A 20,859-nucleotide genomic window follows, 5' to 3' on the forward strand; every position below is an offset into this window, starting at 1 on the left:
GAATAATTATTTATTTCTTCGCTATCGTGATTCCACAATCTTCGCAAATAACGTTTCGCACATAAAGACGAGCAAAACATCTCCAAAAATATACGTTTCTATCTGACAGTAAGTGGAGAAACCACAAAGACAGCCAAGTATCTGCAGCTCCCAACGAAACTTCCCTTTCTTTCGACACCGACGAGACACGTGTCTATTAATCCCGTTTCTTCCAAGCGTTCGATACCTCCGTGTCCCTCGAGTTGTAATTTCTTGCGACCGATTCGACACCCGCTTTCTCGTACAGCGAATCGCTGCAAGAAAATTGCATCGCGCGAAATGCAGATCGTGACGCGTGAAATGCAAACATCGAGAGCCACGCGTTCGATCGCTAATCGTTAAAAAGGAAGAAAGCTATCGATCGTTTCGACACCGTCGTCCTTTTGCTTTTTCATGCTTCGATACATTCAACGAAAATGAAACATTTTTCTACAATCGCCAACACCTAAATTCCATATGGCCGTTATAGTAACAGGTGTACAAAAAAGATTACGAAACGATATTCGAGACAGTTGCAAAATTTGTCTGACGACAGACGATCCGATTCTACTTGATCTCGTTTTGTCCTCTTTCTTCTAGAAACTATTTTATAGAAAATAATATCGATTAAGCAATATTTCTGGCGCAAAGAAGCAACAGTTTTATAACAAATACGAGGCACGTCCAGGAAGCGATCCAACTATTTTGTATCAAAAATTCCATCTTCGTTAACGTTTGAAATACGTTCTCTCGGATTTTCCACACTTCTAGTTCTAGTCTCGCCTATTTTATTTTTCGAAGGAACCGCAGAAAACAATTTGCTCGTTCCGGAGAATTTGCCATCAAACGGCTCCGTCCTCTCGATTACGTTCAAAATTCGAAATCTCCTTCGATGGCGATTTTAATTTCCATTCGAGTTGAATTGGCGAGCCACGAGCGAGATAGAAACAATTCTGCTGAACCCATAGCTGTTCGTTCGAACACTGACATTTAAAGCTACATTGACGAATCACGTACTTAACTTTCACATACGGTTGCTACACTTTTCAGCGTATAATTCAAATTCGTAATATATCGATCCCATAAGAAGATAATAGCCGCTGTCTTTCCTTATCGATTTCTCATTACCTCGTAGCTTAATTTAGTTTTCAGATACTCTCACCGCAAATCGGCCGATATCCAAATATGTACCTACGACCATTAGCACACGCAGTAAGATTTATTTTAAATAGTAGCCACGTTCCATCAAGATCTGGAGAGATGGGGTTCTCAAGATATTCAAGATGGCCGGATACTTTCCTCGTGCATTACCAGCGAAAGCACGTTGCATTTATTCTCGGTAATTCCCTGGCTCTAATCCTGAAAGGTCTGCCACGCAACCTTCATCTCCGTTCGCCGTCCAGCCGAGACGTTATTAAGCCATCAAATATCCCGTGTATTATAAAATCATACTCGCGATTTTTCTCCGCGTGCACAAGATCGTTGATTGCGATATCAGCGGTATTGGCTGGTGAATATACTCGATGCCTTTTAACATCAGGGCGCAACGCGAGAGGAACAGGAGGATCTGCTCTCTGTTCCTCTTTAAAGCAGCTTCGGTCGATTATTTTCAAGTTGGAAGGCCAAGTCGATGATGATGACGATGCCTTTTAAGCCTGCATCGGCTTAATTGATTTATTTCTGAGAGGGTCCAGGAGTCAAGGTACCGGGGTCGCTGATTGGCCAGCGTAGAGAAGGGGCCATCGAGCGGACAGGACGATCAGCCTCGAGAGGACCTCTCTTTCTTTCCCCGCAGCTCCCCTCCATTCGAACCCTTTCTTCGATCTTATCCTCGAAAGGCTCGACAATTAAGGATAATAATTACGGTGTTCCGGCTACTGATCTCTGGCTACCGGTCTTCCGGCCAAATGAAAAAAAAAAGAAACGAGATGCGACCCTCGGGCTTACAACTACAATGTTCCTGTAGCGGTAACGAAAAGTGGCCGATTAATAATGGCTCAATTTTCACCGGGCGTTGTAATTAGAACGATTTCATCCGGTCGAACATTGTTATTAGCCCGAGTATTTAGCTGTGATTCCGCCTTCTGATGGCTCGGTAATCGTCGCGACCTTTTAGTGGCGCCAAAAGATGGGACGACTCTATTCGCGATAGAGTTTAAAGCGGTTAGTAGAACGTTTTTTTAATCGAAAGGATGTTCGTTGAAGAACATCGAGGTACTTACGAGATACTTTGGTATATCGTAGTAATTTATTTTGCTGTTGCGAAAGAGGATTTTCCATTTTGCGGAGTACACAGTCTCGCGATAGTATTCTTCCATATATTTCAATCTTTTTTATGAAAATATTCATCGTGCGTAGTACGCAATTGCTACACCGGTACTCATAGTGGGTCGTAAAAATGTTCCAACACTTGTTCAAACTTATTATTATCGACATATTTCACCTTGCGATAAAATTTCTTTAGCACCGTTTCTGAGACTTCAATTTTTAAAACAAGTTTTTAAAACGAAGAAATCATGAAAATGATGAAAAGAGACGGAGGAGTTGATCGGTTTGGCTTCTCAGAGATCTATCGGCTTCGTATCATAAACAAATTGTACTTGGATTTCAATTCCCCGAAGAAGCTTCCCATTTTATCGCCAACAATTTTATCCTCGCGTTGATATTCCAATCGAACGAATACGACGTAGTTCGCGTTCGATTCGCAATTATTCGCTAGAAGAAACTAAATACAATTTCTAACTGTCGAACAGAATAAAATAAACGCGATACCAGTTTCGCGAAACGATCGTTGGTATTAAATGGATGGTCTTCGTCGAACAAACATTTCCGCCAGCTCCCGGCCGAGTGTATTTTCCTCTAAATTATACGATTCCCGGGACTGATGCTGAAAGCTTTACGATGATTTTATTGATTCTCGAACACGACTTATCGTTCGTTATTGCTCGTATCCCGAGAGCTCGTCCGAGTTCGCGCAACGCCGCGGGCCACAAGAATGAAATTCTCGGTCGGAAGATGCTCGAGAACAGCGTAGAATTTTGTTCGCGGAATTCCGCCGCGTTTCCAGATCCTCTGGGACCTCTTTCGCCTCATAACAAACGGAAACGATCGTCCTTATACATTCTAAACGATTCTCGAGCGAATAGAATGGAAGGCTCGTAACGTTCCTTTGATTAGCTATCGACGATAGTCACAGTTACGATAAATTCTCAATTTTTGTCCGGGATACGACATATTTACGTGAAACTTGAAGATGCAATACCGCACAGAACAAAAATGTATAGACATGTAAAATATCCAAAGCGTAGTATTTGTTACGATAGATAAAACAACAATTTGCTAGTCGAATTCCGCTTTGTTAATCATCTTCGCAAAATTCCGTAGTTGCATAAATAATCTAGTTATAACGTAGCGAGATATTTGATCCTCGACTGATATCGTCGAATATTTAGCGTTCCACGTATTATACGATAAAAATCGTGAACGATAGTTAAGTGCATTAAAGAAAATTATAGGATTTATAGTACAAATAACAAAGTTCAAAAGTTATATTAATTGTTAATCCTAATTCAAATCGTTTCGAGATCACCGGATCTCCTTCGTCAAGTGGGAAATGGTTCGTTCCTTTTCTCTTTTATTCGAGGCAGATAGTTCCACTTCGAAATTTCCTCGTCACACTCGAACGCCCTGTTTTTCTTCCCTTTTCAGTCTCAATTTTTAAAAGATCCCCGGTCTCTTTCCCCTTTTCAATCTTCTCTTTTTCCTCGCAGATTCCAATATAGCGAGCTGCGCGAGGTAGTTCGGAGGCGCGCCAACAGAAAATTAGAAACATCCGATAGGGCCCTTTATACCACGATCCGAAGGCAGGGCAAAAAGGAACTCGCGACCGGATCGACTGCGAAATAAGCTGCTCCACCGGTGGATCGATCGATCGCTTGTACCGCGGACGTATAGATTCGGACTTAACGTCGCTTCTTCGATGGCATTCAATTTTTTCTTCCCGGTAGACGAGGATTTTTCACGGTACTCGATTCTGATTCGTCTAAACGCTGTACTTCGTCATGCCAGGAATTTTTCAACCAAGTCGATGCTCTCCAACGTACACGTTCAGCGTCGTGTGGATCACCTTCTAACTATCGTATTACCTTCCACGTGTATCATTCGCGATCGTGAATTTTACTTCCAAAGTAACGTGTTTGATTTCCAATCGCTTTAAGCGTTCCAGCCCTTTGAAAAGCTAAAACATTGCTGGAACACTCGTCGATAGACGGCAACGGATTTTTACGCAACTTCGTATCCTTCAAACTCGACGCACCTGCACCTGTTTCTCCGAAAGCGAAACCACCGGATACTTGCCACGCGGCTGCAAATGAAACTTCACGATCGATGATGCATCGGAACGAAAATATGGAAGAGAAGTTGGACAAAGTTGGGGCAGCCAAGTGGAGAATTCGTATGAAAGAGAAGAATCCCGCGTGAGCCGAACGAGGAGAGCGGAGAGATACGAGGAAAGAAGAGAGAAATGTCCGTGAAGAGAGGAAACGGGAAGGGAAAAGGGAGAGAAAGAGAGGAGAGCGCGTCCAACACGGACATTCGTCACACGACATCAAACGCGGCTGCCGCCCGTTGGAGACTCGACCGACCGACTCTAAAGACTCCGGTCGATCAGCCATGAAGAGAGGGCGCACAGTGAGGAGGAATCGCAAAAAAATCGGGAAAAATGAGGGGAAGGAGGAAACGGCCGGAGCCGACTTTGTAAGGGTACTCTGTTGCTCTCATTCTTGTATTCAAGCTCGATTAATCTCGTACGTTTTCGTGTGCGGGGGTGCGATCCAGATTTAATTGCGACGTTGATTAACCCTTTCAACGTTTACACCGTTTACTTTGTAAGATGTTCAGAGAGGACGGATACGTTCTGACGCGATGACTAAACGTGACGAATTTCTGAAAATGAATGGGTTTTCTATATCGCGATATTATCTCTTTCTTTTTCCTTTTTTTATTGTGGACATTTGCTGCAGTATTGTTGCAGAAGCTTCGGCTTAGAAATAGACAGAAATTTACGGCCTTGCACCGATTGTTGTGTTCCGCGTATTAGTTATAGAATTATATCGTAGAAATCAAGAGAGACCCACGAACACAATGTTCATCGTTCGTTGTGCTCGATATGTAGGTTGTAGAATTATGTATTTAAAAAAATTGTAGAAATATAGTATTTGTATAAATATTATAAAAATACGCAGATGAAGAAATATTGAAAAAGAAAGAAAATATTTGATACTTCGGTAGTAAGTATTCCTAATTTAAAAATATAGCTCTGTATTACAATACCCACAAGTAAGACATTCTTTGACGCGTTCTTTGACACATTTTCACGAGCAGAAGCTTCAAGAATCACGCGTAAAAACCTGACTTACTCTGTACGTCAAAAACGAAAATAAACGTTTAGATCAATATCTGAAAGCACGAACGAGAGTACCAAAGAGTACAAAGAGTTTACCAAGAAATTAAAGACAAACAGATGAAGGAGATAGTACGAAGGAACACGGTCGAAGAAGCGCGATTTGACCGGAAGTGACGCAGTAGGGACGAAGAAAAAGCGGCATAGGGCGCGAAGAGAAGCAACGACGTTCATCAACGATCTTCCTACGCCAAATACCCACGACGAAAAGGGAAAAGGGGAAAAATCATGATGTCGAGATGCAGATAGATGGCAGCATGTATTGACTTTGTAATCGCGACCTTGAATTACTGCACGAATGATGACTGAGCGGTATTTAATGTATCGAAAGACGTTCCGCGGCTGATTCTGCCGGCAAGTCATCCCAGTCATTGTATGTTCCAGGATTCTGAACCGGTAGCTGCCGGTCGCTACCGTCGTTGATCGTTCAATATACGACGCACTGGGAACTATTCCAGTAGCCGGATCGCCGCTCGAAGGCGAAGAAGATCGATTAATGTCGTTTCAAGAGTACCTCCGCGAAGAGATTTTTCTATGGTCCCTCGTAAAATTCATTTCGAAATACGAGAACGTTGCATTCGGGATTCTTAACTCGATAGTTGGAATAGTAAGTGTGATAGTTTCGATCGTTGGAGCTTTTTAATTTCACCTTAACTTCATACACTCAGAGTCGAGGGACGAAGGGGGATTTTCAGAGTGGGCTATAGCGATTTTCTTTTGACAGGTTGGTTATAGATAAACGTAGAAAAAGATATGTCAGATTCTGTTTGAATCTCTTTGACGAAGATGTAGGAGACGTATTTGTCCGCAGGATATTTCTGTGAATTTATGAGTCGTTATTAGGCATGTACAATTGTGCGTTTCAACGCTTAGAAAACATGGGAAAAATCAGATCTCTCTTTCTGTACGAAGTTTATTTATAAGGAAATTCAACTACCAATAAAAATATCGTAGCTTAGATTCATAAAATTAAATGGGAATTTAACATTGAACGATTAAAATCGCACGCAAAGCGGACAAACTCGTGTACGATGAAAATGGCCATTAACAATATTCCCTGCATGAAGTTTCTTCTTCCACCTGATCCATTAGAATTTTAAATACGAATTTTCTAAATTACTTTCATCATCCTACCACTATGTACATCACATCGAGAAAAATCATCGACAACCATGCTTCTTTTTGTCATCTTTCTTTAGTAGCTTACCCCAGTTTACTCGCTTAGGGCTTGGAATTAATTAGCCAGCCACAATTTGCTCGCCAGACCGAGGGACAGTAATCTGTCGGCTAACTAAATTTCATATGATTACGCGGCGGGAGTCGCACGTTCGCGAACGAGAACATTTTACGACGCAAGATTTCGCGAAACAATCCCGCCTTTGCGGAGGAGCTTCTTGCCAACGGATTGGTCCATGGTTATCCGCATAACTGCGAACAATTATCTCTCGGTTACGGATTGTTCAGTCACGTTACAGCCACGATAGCGTGCTGTCGACCGTTAAAAGCAGCTAGACGCTCCTTAAAAGGATTTATCACTGTCGTTACATCGACCGTCAGGGGCCGATAGCCTGTGTTCGAACTCGACACTGCGCCGCTTGCTATAATTGCAGTCATCCCGCGCCGGAAAATTTCCTAACTTTTTTTGCACCGCCGACGTTCCACGGATTCGACTGAAAACCTCTGCGAGCGCTGCTCTTCTTTTTTCCCCACGAAGGCAAATTTTCTGGACGAACAGGATTTCGTCGAAGAACGCAAGATTTTCGGTTGACTTAGCAACGAACAACTCGAAGGGAATATAAGATGACCGGGCAAGAATCTTTCCGATCTTCTTCCACGGTACCTTGCCTGGTTTTTTATGTAATTCTGACGCGAGAATATTCGTGCATCTGTCATACGAATGCTGATATAGAATAATCCGTTGATTAAGCAAGTACGATTAAAGAAAGGCGTAAATGTAAGTAGTACGAAAGATAGCGTAATTTTATAAAACGTAACTGCATTTGAGGCGAGCATTGAACAAATATAACGTACGCTACGGAATAGATGATTGTCAGCAACACGATGAGAAACGTCCGGTACAAAATTAACTAATATACGCGTAAACCTTCTTCAGGCTTCTGCTAATGTAAATGTACAAAAATGAGACTTAATTTGTATCGAATGCTTCGGAGGAATCTTGGTACTCTGTCTCTCTATTCTACTCTCTATTCTATAATTCTAATCACCTTAATTTCTTCATCGTCGCTGTTTCTCGCCTCGAATTTTTATAGAGTATTATAGAATTTTATTTAATTTCCCAATGTATATTTTCATACGTGGGTAAGTTGTCCAGTTTGATTTGGTTGAATCGCGGTACGCGTCGGCCAGATATGTTGCATCGTCGAACGAATTTCACGCCGGCGATACCGGATTTGTTTTTGCCAGGGCTGCACACTTCAGGGAGCAAGCCACTCTAATCCTCGTGATAAAACTCAGATCGAGCTACGGTGCAGCCGCGTCACGGGGAATTCAGGTTAATTTGTACCGGTAATGATTCACCGGGCTGATTGGGTTTCTTCGATGCAGCCTTCGCTCGTATTGGATCGTGGCAAGAAATTCATTTTACTATGGCTTCCAAGGCGGAACCTATCTCGACGTCCATTTCGAAGAATTCACCGTCAGGTGAGTGATTTTTAACCAGAGACCGATGATAAATCTTTCATTCATCGATCAAATGTTTTATCGATCAATGTGATTTCCTAGCTAATCATTAACACGTTCTGTGCCTCGTACTACCGTCGTCTAATAGAGTTTGCAATCAAGAAGCAGTTTACGTTTAAATTCTTGCATTGATAGCTAAATCACCAGCGTTACTTAATAACGATAATGAACAGGTTTATCGACGAGTAATTTTGAATCGTAAATTGCGTGCATCTTTTTATTAAAACTGATAGCTCATCGATAAACCTTTCTCGCCATGTAAATTATCAAAATAATGCACAAGTTTGAACAAGTTTAAACGATCGTTTAAGCGAATACGATATAACTAAATCTTTAAATTTAAAGGTACATACATTTTATACGTAAAATAAATCACTATTTAAGTTCTATTTCTCTAGCTGTGTCCATAGAGTAAACAGAAATTTGCATAAAAATCCGCGTCTAAAGATAACTGCCCTGAGACATTTCAGCAGACGCATGTACGTCTTAGAGAAACCTGTACCGGACTTTATCCAACTCTGTCTTCGACTCGATGGTAATTATCTACTAATCACGACGAAAAGCGCGCGTTCCATCTGCTCTACGCCGAAGTTCCTCGAAAAACTGGATTCTATACAAGTTGGCGATTAGAATTCGCAGTTGGTACACGCGTGGTGAACGAAACCAGTCGGTGAAAGGACGCGTTCCAGCGTTGTCACTGGCATTTTCCGTTTGACAATCCACTCGAGAAAGTCAACGGTGTTAAAAGACAGTGGAATTTTGGCATGGACGTTGCTTTCATAAAATCAGTGAACCGTGGAGGAAAGAACCGTCGAGGAACGCCGGAATTATTCCGGCGGTGTCGCGTCCCAAACGGACCAGGAATTTTTCTTTCGTCGACCAGCGACGGCTGCGGCGGCGGCGACAGCTTTTGACCCGGCAAAAACGGCGGCCACGTCCGCCGAATTTTTGGCTGAATCTTCGATCCTCGTGGACCGCGCGAACTGCCAGATATGCAGCCGGCAGAATCGCGGATCCTCACATGACTTACCATCCCTTTAAGATCCCTCCGTTTCTCGAATCGCGAGTCTGCTATATCAACTTGTCTTTTGCCATTTTATCGATGCAAAAAGGATCAGTCGCGCACGACGTATTTTTTGATTTAGCCGTTTTTGGAACGACGATACGTTCGAGAAATATTTCAATCCTTGGATATCCACCTACTGGCGTATCATTTCATTTTTGTTAAAAGCGAATTATATCGCAGGTAGAAAACACCTGTCTAAGGTATCGGTCTGTTAGGTGAGAGCCTTACTGAAGAGTCCATACTTGCAGATCTTGGACGAAACGCTCACTATATCGCAGGTAGGTTTAGGAAGATGGGTTCATAGCAATTCAGACTATTCAATGATCCATCGATGTTTAAAATCTACGATAATTGACGATTTAAAAACAAGATCAAGCTTCTATTAATTACACCAATGTAGATATATTTTTAGCTAGTATGTATGAAACCGTAACAAAAATTATCAGCGACGAACCAATTGAAATGAAATATCGTATATGATCAGGATTAAAAGTTGACACGCGTTTTGGAGCATCGAGAGAGTGGTTATCGGGCGCGTTTCAGCGGATAAGGAAGATTTTTCGAGGTAGAATCTCCGGAGGTAACGTTCCTCTGGTAAGAGGCCAATTAACACATCTAATCTCGAGAGGCGACGTTCTCAACTAATCCCAAGACAAAATCGGCGGTCTTCCCGTTATCTTGGACCATTGCCGGCGTTAGTTATCCATTGTCTCCGGCTTAAAGGAAACGGTAGCTAGATCTTAAATCTAAATTGCACCTGTTTGTCACTGTCCGCTGCCCTCCCCCCTCCACGACAAACGTATCGCCCTGACTACAATTAACACTTCGCCACACAAAATCCACTTGATCAAAAACAGCGAAATTTGGTGAAAAGGAAACGCCGTGGAAGACGAACGATCGAAAGGAAATTATCGCTCAACCATGTTAAAATACCACGTTCATGTAACCGTGTAGAGAGTCTAAATGAAAATAACATGGAGAATCAACGTAATGGAGATTCTGTAATATTCTGATCAACTTATCGATTGACAAAGTGGTCTGTCAGGGCTGATCGACGTCGAGAGAGAAAAATTCAAACGATACGTAGGAATTAGGATGTTTGAAATCGGGACCGCTAATGCGTTAATCCGCCGTTTCACCGGGAAAAAGTCTGTCCAGGATGAAAAAAGTTGGAATTGATCACGGTCTGCCGTGGCGAATGCGATGGCTGACTAAGCCGCGAGTTATGCCCGGTTCTACACATTTACGTACCGCTATCTATTTATCGAACTTGTCGAGCACGCCCAGTTTCCTCTCTCCTTCTCTTTCTATCTCTCTCCAGACCACGCTACTACTCGCCTCACGTCGATCGTATCTTTGCCGGATTTTTCACATAATCACTCGAGTCTAGCAATCAGTTTCGACAGCGATAATTGATTTCCAACTACCGACCAAACGTTCGCAAACATCGACAGGTACGAGGAAACTCAGGTGGATAGAAAATATGTAAGACTTCTTTAATTCTTGTTTAATTCTTTCAAGTATTATTCGTCTCGCGAGATTCTTATTGTTTGAAATGATATTTGTTCCACGATAATGTTAGAATTTATGTGAAACATATCAAGAACACAACGATGGATACGCAAACGAAGGATACTTGTTCCGCAGGTGCAAAAGTATTTGAAATTATCATGCGAATAAAGAGTATACAGTTATCGAGGGTTTTAAACTCAGACTCGATTAAGTGTTTTCTAAGAATAACTGCGTCGAGTGAAAAAAAAACGTAAAAAAGTAGAAAATGAGAGAGAATGAGCGTACGCAGTCGTAAATAGTTAAGAATCATAGCTAAGAAACGTCTGAATATAATTCTCATTGAACAAGAAAGCCTCTTTTCATACGAAAAATCCCTGAGTATAATTGTGATAATGATTATACTAAATAGTACAAAAGGAACAAAGAAGGACTCTCCCGAAACTTCACCTCGCCATAATGTTACAACTAAATTAAAGTAAAGTTAGTACAATGAAAAATATACAAACTGGATAAATAATTGTGTAAATCGAAAACAGGAAGCATCGCATTTCGGCTTCCTCGCAGACCTTGTAGCCTGTTGGACCCTTCGAACGATCCTGAAGGGTCTTGTTCGGATGCTTCCATGCGAGGAATGAGATACCAAAAATAACAGACAGAGATGGTCTTACGGTTTGTCTTATTGGCGAAACAATTGCGTCACTTACGAAGGAAATTCTCGTTAATTGCGTTAAAATTTCACGGTTAAAGGAAGCCGATACGAAAAAGTGACAATGCCAATCAAAGAACTGACTGAGCACGCGATTCAAGGATCTTTTCTCTTGATTATTTTTCCACGCTTTTTCCCATGTAGAACGTGCTCGAGCAACGTGGGAAATTTCCTCGCGAGAAAAGGTCGCGGATAGCTCGATTCGGATTACACTTTACAGACTCGGAGAACAGCCAAAGATATTAGACGAGTATTTCTCTTTAGCTTGGGTAATTCGAGTTTAAGGGGTGGAACCACCCTTTGAGGTTCAGTTGCTTGGAAGCTAACTCGGAGAGGGTTACAGGCAGGAGAAAGATTTGTTTAGCAAAAATTGTATGATTTCTCTAACGCGTTAGAAGAAGTTGGAGTCAAGAAACGATTTTCAATGCGAGTTAGCTCGTAGCGCTTTTCTAAATGATGTCTCATGAACGTTAGCGTAAATGTATCTCTGTGTGGTGTCCCTAAAAATCGAATGAATTTTTGAAAAAGGAAATTCCTTCAAATATATTCGATTAACGAGCGTTTCTTTCGAATTATCCTACCTTCAAGGTGAGAAGTGCCCCAGGAAATATGCCAAGCGCCGCAAGACTCTGGCTGTGATCGGTCAATTCGTGTTCGCCCAACATCAAATGTTGATCGTAGGGACCAGCACCGCAAATTTGCATCGTCTGAAAAGAAACGCAAAAATGTATCGCTGCATACGATAAAATAATTTTCGAAAGTTAAGTACTTACTATGGCGTGGTATATTCCCATTTATCGCGAGAAAACGTATAAAGTTCGCGTGGCAGTGGCGAGTTAACGTAAAAATACTCTCAACGTGACCCATGGGAAATGATTGGCGAAGGCAACAAATTCCAAGAACGTAGAAAATTCCAGCGGCTTGTGCACCTCCTTCTCCGCGCATCGAACTCCAAAGCGGACCGCGAGAAGGGAAAAGAAACCGAAGGAAAGGACCGCGTCTCGGACTCGGAATCGCGGAGCATGCGTCCGGGTAATTGCTTAATTTGTGGAAGCCGCGTTCGAGAAGCGGTTTCGCGTTTACCCTCCGTTCAACTTCTCGAGGAAGGAACGAGGACCAACTTCCCCAGTGCCGGGGTAAACGTGCAGGTTTCTGTTTTACGAGCGAGTAACCGGCCAGAGCAGCAACAGCAAAGAGGAAGAAGAGCAAAGAGGAGGAAGACCGAGGCGAAGTGAACGATTTAGAAAAGAATTATACTTTGACTGTATTTACGTCGAGCGAAACTTTTCATCTTTTAAATACGATGGAAGTTAGACGAAGGAAGGAAAAAGCTACGACAGCAATTTGAAAAATTGATAGCCCAATGAAAAGATGTAATTTTGGAATTCGAAGCAAACAATACAAAAAAGAATTACTCTCGGGGCTAAAGCTGAATGGCGTTCTGCCATTGATGGTTTTAGATGGAGTGTCGGAAGGACGGTTTCTTGTAGGACTTAGAAATCTTTGTGGGCTGATTGAGTTGACGGTGACGTGGCACAAACGTCTCCTGTGAAATTGATTTTAAATTCCAAAAATTAGTTCCGTTACACCCACATTCGATAAATCTTCGATCCACAGCTTTTATTCTAGAAAACATACATCCTGTATCTTCGAGCGGACGTTCCTGAAACAAAATTTCTTCGGGAAAAATGTTGGTCGAAGAACAATCTTCGAACATCGAACTGTAGATCTTGTAGAGGATTCTCGTAAGCCCTAATTTGAGACCTGAAAACCTTGACAAAGAACTCCATCGAGAAGTTGAAGTGACGAAAGTTACGAGATAATACCAGCGTTTACCGTGGGGAAACGAGGAAATGAAAAAAATAAGCAGAGGCAAGAGGAGAAATGATTGGTTGGGTCAAGAAACCGATGCTTCCTCGTTAAGGTCTTCTCTGGGCACGAGAGGTGCTCGACCAAACCGATAAATAGAGATCAGTTTAACAAGGTTGCGAAGTAGAAAGGGAAGAAGCTGAAAGATTGCCCTATGTTCCGACCAGTCTTTTACCTTTCCTTCCTATATTTGGAATAAAACGAATAATATTTTAGAACACAATAAAATTAACAAAAAAAGAACAGTATCCTTGCGTACGCGCCAACACAATACAATACAGTTTGAAGAGGCTTTTTCAAGAAACTTTTTCTTCTCAGCTTCAAACAATATCGACTCTTCTATTTCCGCAGTTAAAAGAATAAAAAACACTAATCCCTGCATGTACGCGAACCTGATACAATTTCTCAACAAAGTCTTCATTTTCTTTTGCCGGACGATATCGATTTTCCTCGCTTTATAATTACCAAAAATAAAAAAGGCCGATCCTTTCTCAGCTCCAAAAGAAACCACAAAAGATCCGAAGCAAGAATAGTGACACAGAATGTGGATAGAAAGTAATATTTACAGGTGGCAATCGGCGTTACGACGATTACGTAAAACGATCGACGACCGAGGCGCACCGGCTATTGTCCCGATTTGCTTGCTTGCTCGCGACTTGTCCGCATCCGACCATGAAATTCGTGCATTTTTGCCAACCGATAAAAACACCAACAACTGTCGTTTCTGTCAAACGCGGCTCGATCCACCAACAACCGGCACCCTTTAGTCCGCCTCTGATACTTTCCAACCGGTATCGTCTAATCTTCGACTGTTCGACGATCCATCGATCAGCCTGGATCCTCCGCTAGCTGGAAAATGACCTAGGCACGATCCCCTCGAACAGACACGAGAGATACGCCGGCTTAAATTTAAGAGTTTTACTACTGGCAGGCTGCGGCAATTATTGCGGTAAAACTGAGACGAGCTACGTTTTGTCCTTTTTGCCGACGTGGTTTTTTGCGGGAAACCCGTGGAGAAAAATTCGTTAACCCGTTGGTGAATAGTAGAGAGACTGCTACTCAGGGTAGATTGCTCCTCTTGTTCATCCTTGTGGTCGTAATAAAACATAAGTGCCTGCCAGAAGTTTCCGGCCAAACTGTAATTTTAATACATCTTTTTAGATATTCCTTCTTGCGAATGGTTTTCAACGAGATAATAGAAGTCGTGACTTTTATCTCCGAAGATACGAGCCCTGTTTCTTTATCCGGACCATGTGATAACATTGTATTTTGACTGGCAAAACTTTCGAATGCAACATTTTACAAGTCACGAGCTACAAGTATTAATAAATACGTTCGTTCAGCAGCGGCGAGTACGATAATAAAACAAGTGAGATTTGAAAAATTCCGAGTTATCTATCGAAGAAGAATTACGCGACCGTAAAAGAAAAATCCACAATTTATAACGCGCGATTCCTCCATCTACCAATATCATCGGTTTAAAGAATTACAAAACTCTTATTTTAATATTCCATTCCCTTGACTTTGAATGTTCCAAGAAATAGATCTAAATTCATGGCGAAAAGTTCCTTCAAATCCACCGGTTGCAATCAGCCTTTCCAAGCTCTCGATGCGAGCTTTCGCATGACTAAATTACGCGAAAACACGTGACAAGAGCAAGGAAGAGACACGCAGAGAAAGAGAGAGGAAAAGATAGAATTGAACAGCCACCGGAATGGAAGGGCCAGAGTGGAGCGAAGTGGAGTGAAGTGGAGTGGAGAAGTCGAGAAGGCCTGTTATTAGCGCGAGGTTTATGCTCTTTCGGGTTTTTGCCGGTGGCCTCGGAGAAGGAGAAGGAGATGGCCACAGCCTCGCAATATAAATACGCTTAATAGTTTAAGCACACTGCCGGAGCTCGGGCATATGCTAACCAGCCATAACTACGGCTTTACTACTTTCGTCCACTGAACGAACCAACGAACAACCTGCTTACAGGGTGTCCGATTTTAGGAGGGTTTCTCTTTCCTCTTCGCTGTTACCTCGTCGGAAACGGTCAGCCCTCGTAAAACGGCTGCGAGCAATTTTCATTCAATTATCCCGCGATCACTGTCATTCACAGCAACTACGATCGATCGCCGGCAACGCGTTAAAATTCAGCAAATTATGTTTGTTTAGTTGGTGAAATGCCGACGGGAAGAATCTCTATTATCGTGGTATTCGTTTGCTTCTTTGTTCGATCGAACGGACGAGGATTTTTTAAGCATAGAAACATGGTAGTCACGTTATACGCCGTTTATAAAGCAGCATTTTTGATATTCAGTGGACCACGCAACTAATCGTCTACTATCAAATTTGGTATTCATAATTGACACTTACAATATGGAATCTTTTATTCATATGGTTTTTGGTAATAGAAACACACGATGATACAAAGTCAATTTTATCAAAAACACTTCTCTCGTATAATCATCAAAGAATACACGCTTACCATTAGCTTTAGCTCCTTCAACGTAATCTCCGACGATACTTTCAACTCGTGCGATCCTTTCAAGTTCCGCCTAGTCCTCGACGGCCTCGTATTCTCCATCTTTGGTCTCTTGGCCGCCACCTGCGATCGAATTAAAAAATCTATTTGAACATCAGGAAATCGTGCGCGTCATTTTGAACATCTATTCTCGGGCTCGTGACGCCCCGATACCGTTTCGATGCTCGACACGAGCAACGAGAGGCGCAGAAAAATAAAAGAGCGCGCGGACGAGCAGAGAGATGAAGCAGCTGGCCATAAGGTCGTGAAAACGTAATGACGATTATTATCGTGAAATGAATGAGATGGAGCCAATCTCCTTATCGACCGACATCAATCTGAAACGATGGACCGGTTTCAAGACACTCTGGTGACTCGGCACGTCGGCCCATTAACAAAAATCCGTTGTCTCTCCGTCTCCAGTCGAATAATTTACTCTTCCAGCGCTCTCTTCCTCTCTCCTTCGTCCGTCCCTTCGTGATCTTCGTCCGAATTCCAGACGATCGAATCTATGGATTTTTATTCCATCCCTCACCTCGAAATCGTTTTCCAACTTCGTATCCTCGTTATCCTCCACGCACTTTATATAAATCGTCGCTCTGTCGTACTTGAGACTCTCCAGACGTTCTTGCTCCACTCTCACCAGCATACACGCCGCGCACAAACCTGAAACGCAAAGGGAGGAATATGATTAAAGGAATATCGATTTCGTAGGCGGAATTGCAGAGAATTTGTCAGGTGGCTGGGTGTTACGATTTTGGAGTTTCAGACAGGTATCTGGCAAGCTCTGGTGATCTTTGCCTTCGAGTAGGAGCAGTAAATCTTACTTGCTTTCTAACCGGTATTTCGAAAGGACTTGGTAATCGATACTCTTGTTACAGCGAAATTGATAGTACAGCGATGTAAGTAGAGTAAGCGCGAAGAGTAAAGTACATTCTTCGCAATACGCAGACGAATCTTTATTTAGATTCCACGCTGTAGTTGAAAGAAAATAATTAAAAAGGAAGGCAAAACTAACAAAAAATCCTCTTAAACCCACTCGCAGTGAGAAAAAAAACGAAGAAAGCAATCTGCGTAGAATCTACCGCAACACCCTTCCGACACCTTCACGGAATCGATCCCCTTAACTCCACCCCTTTCGCCTAAGAGCGTCAAGTACCGGTGAGGCGGTCACACCACGGCCAATTTCAAGATTCCTTTAACACCCTTTCCGAAGCCACCCTTCGTTAACACCAGCGTGGGTCAGATTACATCGACACCCCCTCGAGCGTCGAAGTTACAAAGTCACAGAGGAACCAGATCAGAGGGGTGGTGAAAGAGGGTGGGAGACACGGTGCGGGTGTGGGCGTTTCGACGACGCTGCCGTGGCTCTCGGTGGCTCTTATCCTCGTGTATAATAGATTGCTTACGGTCGGCGAGATTAATACAGTAATTAATAATATACGGTGACCAGAGCCGCGTAAGAAGCGGCCATTGTTGCTGGCCGGACAGCGCAAAAACCAGGCCGAACAGCTCCTATCCGGCCCGGCTTTCAGGAGCGTTACGTCATGTTCAGACAGTTTTCCGCTAAAGGGGCTGCAGGGTAAACCCCCACGAGGAACGCTCTGACCTCGAATGAATTCGAATGTCCACCACCCTGCGCCGCCACAGCCCTAATTACCACGAGTTCCGTGGCCGTGGTATCGCGCTCGTCCACGTGAACACACTGCAAGAACACCAACCACCCCTCGAACAATGACCCGGCGGCCGACGACCTGTCCCAAACTAGGTGTAGCCTGTCTCCAGATTCTTGGACGATCAAGGAACACGTTCTTTCGGAGGAGAGGCGTTTCTTCAGGGACACGAAGCTTGTAAAAAATATTTATCGTACATTCTTGTTCGCAAGTACATGTCAGAACATCCGTTGGTTTCGTACGAAACGCGAGAATCAATGGAAGTTATCAAGCGAACGACTGATCCATCGTATTCGAAGTTTGTATTCGGGTTACGATCAAATTTTACGTAAATTCTTCTCTTCCAATTAGTAACTATTTGCAGGAGTTTGGAAATACCGCAATAATTATGCGTCGGATCTGCATACACGGTTTCCTAGCCCACTGTAAATTCTCGAAATTCATTGGAGAGATCAGAGGCGAGTTAGATGGAAAGGTGCGAAAAGATCTTCGAAGAAGCAAAGGAAACATTCTTTCGAGGAAGGAGAGACGTTTCTCGGGAATTTGAAACGCATGAAAAATGTTGTTCATCGTACGACTCACCTATTATTATATCCTGTAAAAAGGAACAGGCCAAACTTTAACTTGATCGAAGAACCGTGAGTAGTTGTGATGTCCTGTCTGACTGTGAGTTTACAAGGGTCTCGTTATCGCTCGATGAAGATGAAAATACAAGGTATTGAACGAAAAAGAGTTTGAAAGTAAGAGAAATTTCAGTGTAGTTCAGAAAGATGTAACCGATCGATCTTCGAAAGGGGTGATTTTGCAGAACTAGACGACGAGAGGGTTAAAAGACTTGGAAAAGGGGTGTCCCGGGTAGTCGGTGATTCTCAGTCAGCCCTACGCATCCCTGATTAGCTTAGGTTCGTCGTATTTCCGATTAAACTCGATAGCAAACGATCCTATCGTGCACCCTCATGCACCGTTCCGTAATTGGAGGTCCAAGGGTGGACATTTGAATTCATTCGGAGTAGCTGTTCCATCGACCCTCTCCTCCTTTCTGGAAACCACTACGACTTCCTACAAACCGAAATCCACGATTGCACCGCTTGTTACCGGTGTAATTATGATCCTTTTAGTAGCAACTTGAGCGACGATGAACGATTTACTATCGTCACATTGTGCCTGACGCAGAACATTTTATTATTCAATTCGAAAAATGTTGATATACCGTTCGGAAAGTTACTAAGCTGAAATTAAAGCTGGCACTAAACTTTGTTAGAAACATAATCTGTATGTGTCGAATCTTAACTCTATAGTTCGTGTCACGAAAGTGTGACATTATATTAAAAGAAGCTAATCCATAATTGGAATAAAACCTTCAACTGAACACGGTATATTTTAAATTATACGTTTTCTATTTTACCTACCAGCGTGTTTCTTTGCCTAATTAGCGATTTGCTAGTTAATTACTTAAACCGCGTCACATCGGTCGACGGTTAAAAATTTCCTCTGATAGCCAGTGTTCGATAAATTTCGTAAGAAAACGTTGTACTTTGTAATAAAAACGAGAGAAAGCTACTTTACGTGTATGTGAAAATAAACTTCTAAAACCTACCATTTTGTGTCAATAGACAGAAAAATGACCAAAATCGCCTATATTATATCCTAATGTGATCCGTAATCGTTCGAGGGTTAAGCGGACAGCTTAAAACCGTAGAAGAGAAGAATTACCAAGTGGGAAAACAAAAGGAAATGCATCAAAGAGAATGGAAATGGCTGGGAAACCAGAAGAGGAATTCGAAGGATCATTCACGCGTGTCTCGAGCAAACAGCAAGTGAGTTTTATTGGCTAATAATACACAATAGGCTCTACTAGTTGCCAATAGAGCCAAACGCTAGCGTGGCTTTCCTCCTGTATTTCCCTAAAGTGCCATCCGAGGGCAGTCAAACCATAAACGGATAGTTGAGAGGGGACAAAAACTTGGACGGGATCAAGTCTCGAGAAGTTTCATAGGCGACCACCGATTCCTTCGGATTTTATCGCGTGCATGGAAACGGCCCGGGTCGAAATCCCTCGTGGGACGACGAATCGAACTTTTCTTCGAGTTCCCGATGCGATTGGCCGTGTAATTTTCGACAAGACGACGAATAGTTTCTCAGCGAAGAATGAGAAAAATGTTCTTCTGCCCTTTGTTCTTCCTTTCTGTTATACTCTGTCGATCAAAAATTTCAAATTACTCGAGCGTTCGTCATTATGTTTGAGAATTCTAAAGTAAAACACTTTGAAATACAAGAAGCGAGTGATTCGATACTATCGTATTCGATATTACCGATATTTGATAACTAATTCGTCTGAGTAATTGGTTGGCAAAAATGATTTCTTAAGCCTCTCGTGATCGATCGCTGGATCTAACTTCGGAGAAGATTCCGCTAGTAATCAAAGTAACGATCACGTTGTCACCGATCGATTATTATCGTCGAAATCAATTACACCGTGACGCTGCTACGTTCGAAATTAATTAGGAAATTTCGTAGGGATAGAAAGACGAAAGGGAGTCGCAATCCTCCGGAGAACTATGCACCTGGGTCCGAAAGTTGATCCAAGTAACGCATCCGAGATATTGCGTCGGTTACAGAATCTCTTAATTCGCCAAGAAGCAACTTGCAAAAACTTGAAAAAGCTATCAGTGAAAGGAAAGACTGCAATTTTAGACTTGACTTAACTTTCTTCGTCCTTTTGCTCAAGAAACTATCATTGCCAAGGAGGAAAGAAGAATAGAAATTCAGTAACAAATTTCTTTTTTTACCATATCGATCATGCAAAAGATGTTAAGGAAGAGAGGGAAAATAAAATTGGAGCGCAAAGAAGAAAACGACGATCTAAATTCTATTCGTCACGCGACGAGTGGAGAAAAATATAATTTCCTATTTCATGTTCTCTCGTGTGTTTGGCCAAAGATGTTAAAAGGAATCGATTCGAGGCTTTTGACAAACAGTCCTAACTGGTCGTGGCAAATTCGAGTCGACGCATACAAGGTAGAAGCAAAGAAACGCGACGGGGCAGCGCATTAGCAATTTTCATAGAATCCTCGACTAATTAAGGTCGATAAATCAAAAGAACACACGGACAGCCGTGTCGGACGTCCCGCAGGAAGAGCTGCCGTGACACAGAAACGAGGGAGATCGGCTTAATAGTAAGATGGGGAAAGGAGAACCGAGGAGGGGGAAAAAAGAGAAACACACGGGGTAAAAATCGGCGAAAAGAGAAAAAACAGAATTGGGCGGGACGCTTGCAGGAAACTCATACTGCTCCGTGAAATCGGATGATCGACGAGCTTCCAGCCTCGGTTCCAGAAAATCAAATCCCTT

The 20,859-nt window shown here is 42.6% G+C and overlaps 1 protein-coding gene across 3 annotated transcripts in view; it reads right to left on the reverse strand.

Moving 5' to 3' along the window:
* LOC126872852 (ubiquitin carboxyl-terminal hydrolase 48-like) overlaps positions 1-20,859 on the reverse strand; it is a 75,357-nt gene that overhangs the window by 21,330 nt on the left and 33,168 nt on the right. For all 3 annotated transcript variants that reach the window (XM_050633052.1, XM_050633051.1, XM_050633053.1), the window contains 3 exons: positions 16,371-16,501; positions 15,800-15,919; positions 12,045-12,170 (listed from right to left, as the gene is read on the reverse strand). In XM_050633052.1, the coding sequence (XP_050489009.1) occupies positions 12,045-12,170; positions 15,800-15,919; positions 16,371-16,501 (377 nt within the window). The remainder of the gene's footprint in view (positions 1-12,044; positions 12,171-15,799; positions 15,920-16,370; positions 16,502-20,859) is intronic.

The sequence above is a fragment of the Bombus huntii genome, chromosome 14, assembly GCF_024542735.1.
Source record: "Bombus huntii isolate Logan2020A chromosome 14, iyBomHunt1.1, whole genome shotgun sequence".
Classification (NCBI taxonomy): Eukaryota; Metazoa; Arthropoda; class Insecta; order Hymenoptera; family Apidae; genus Bombus; species Bombus huntii.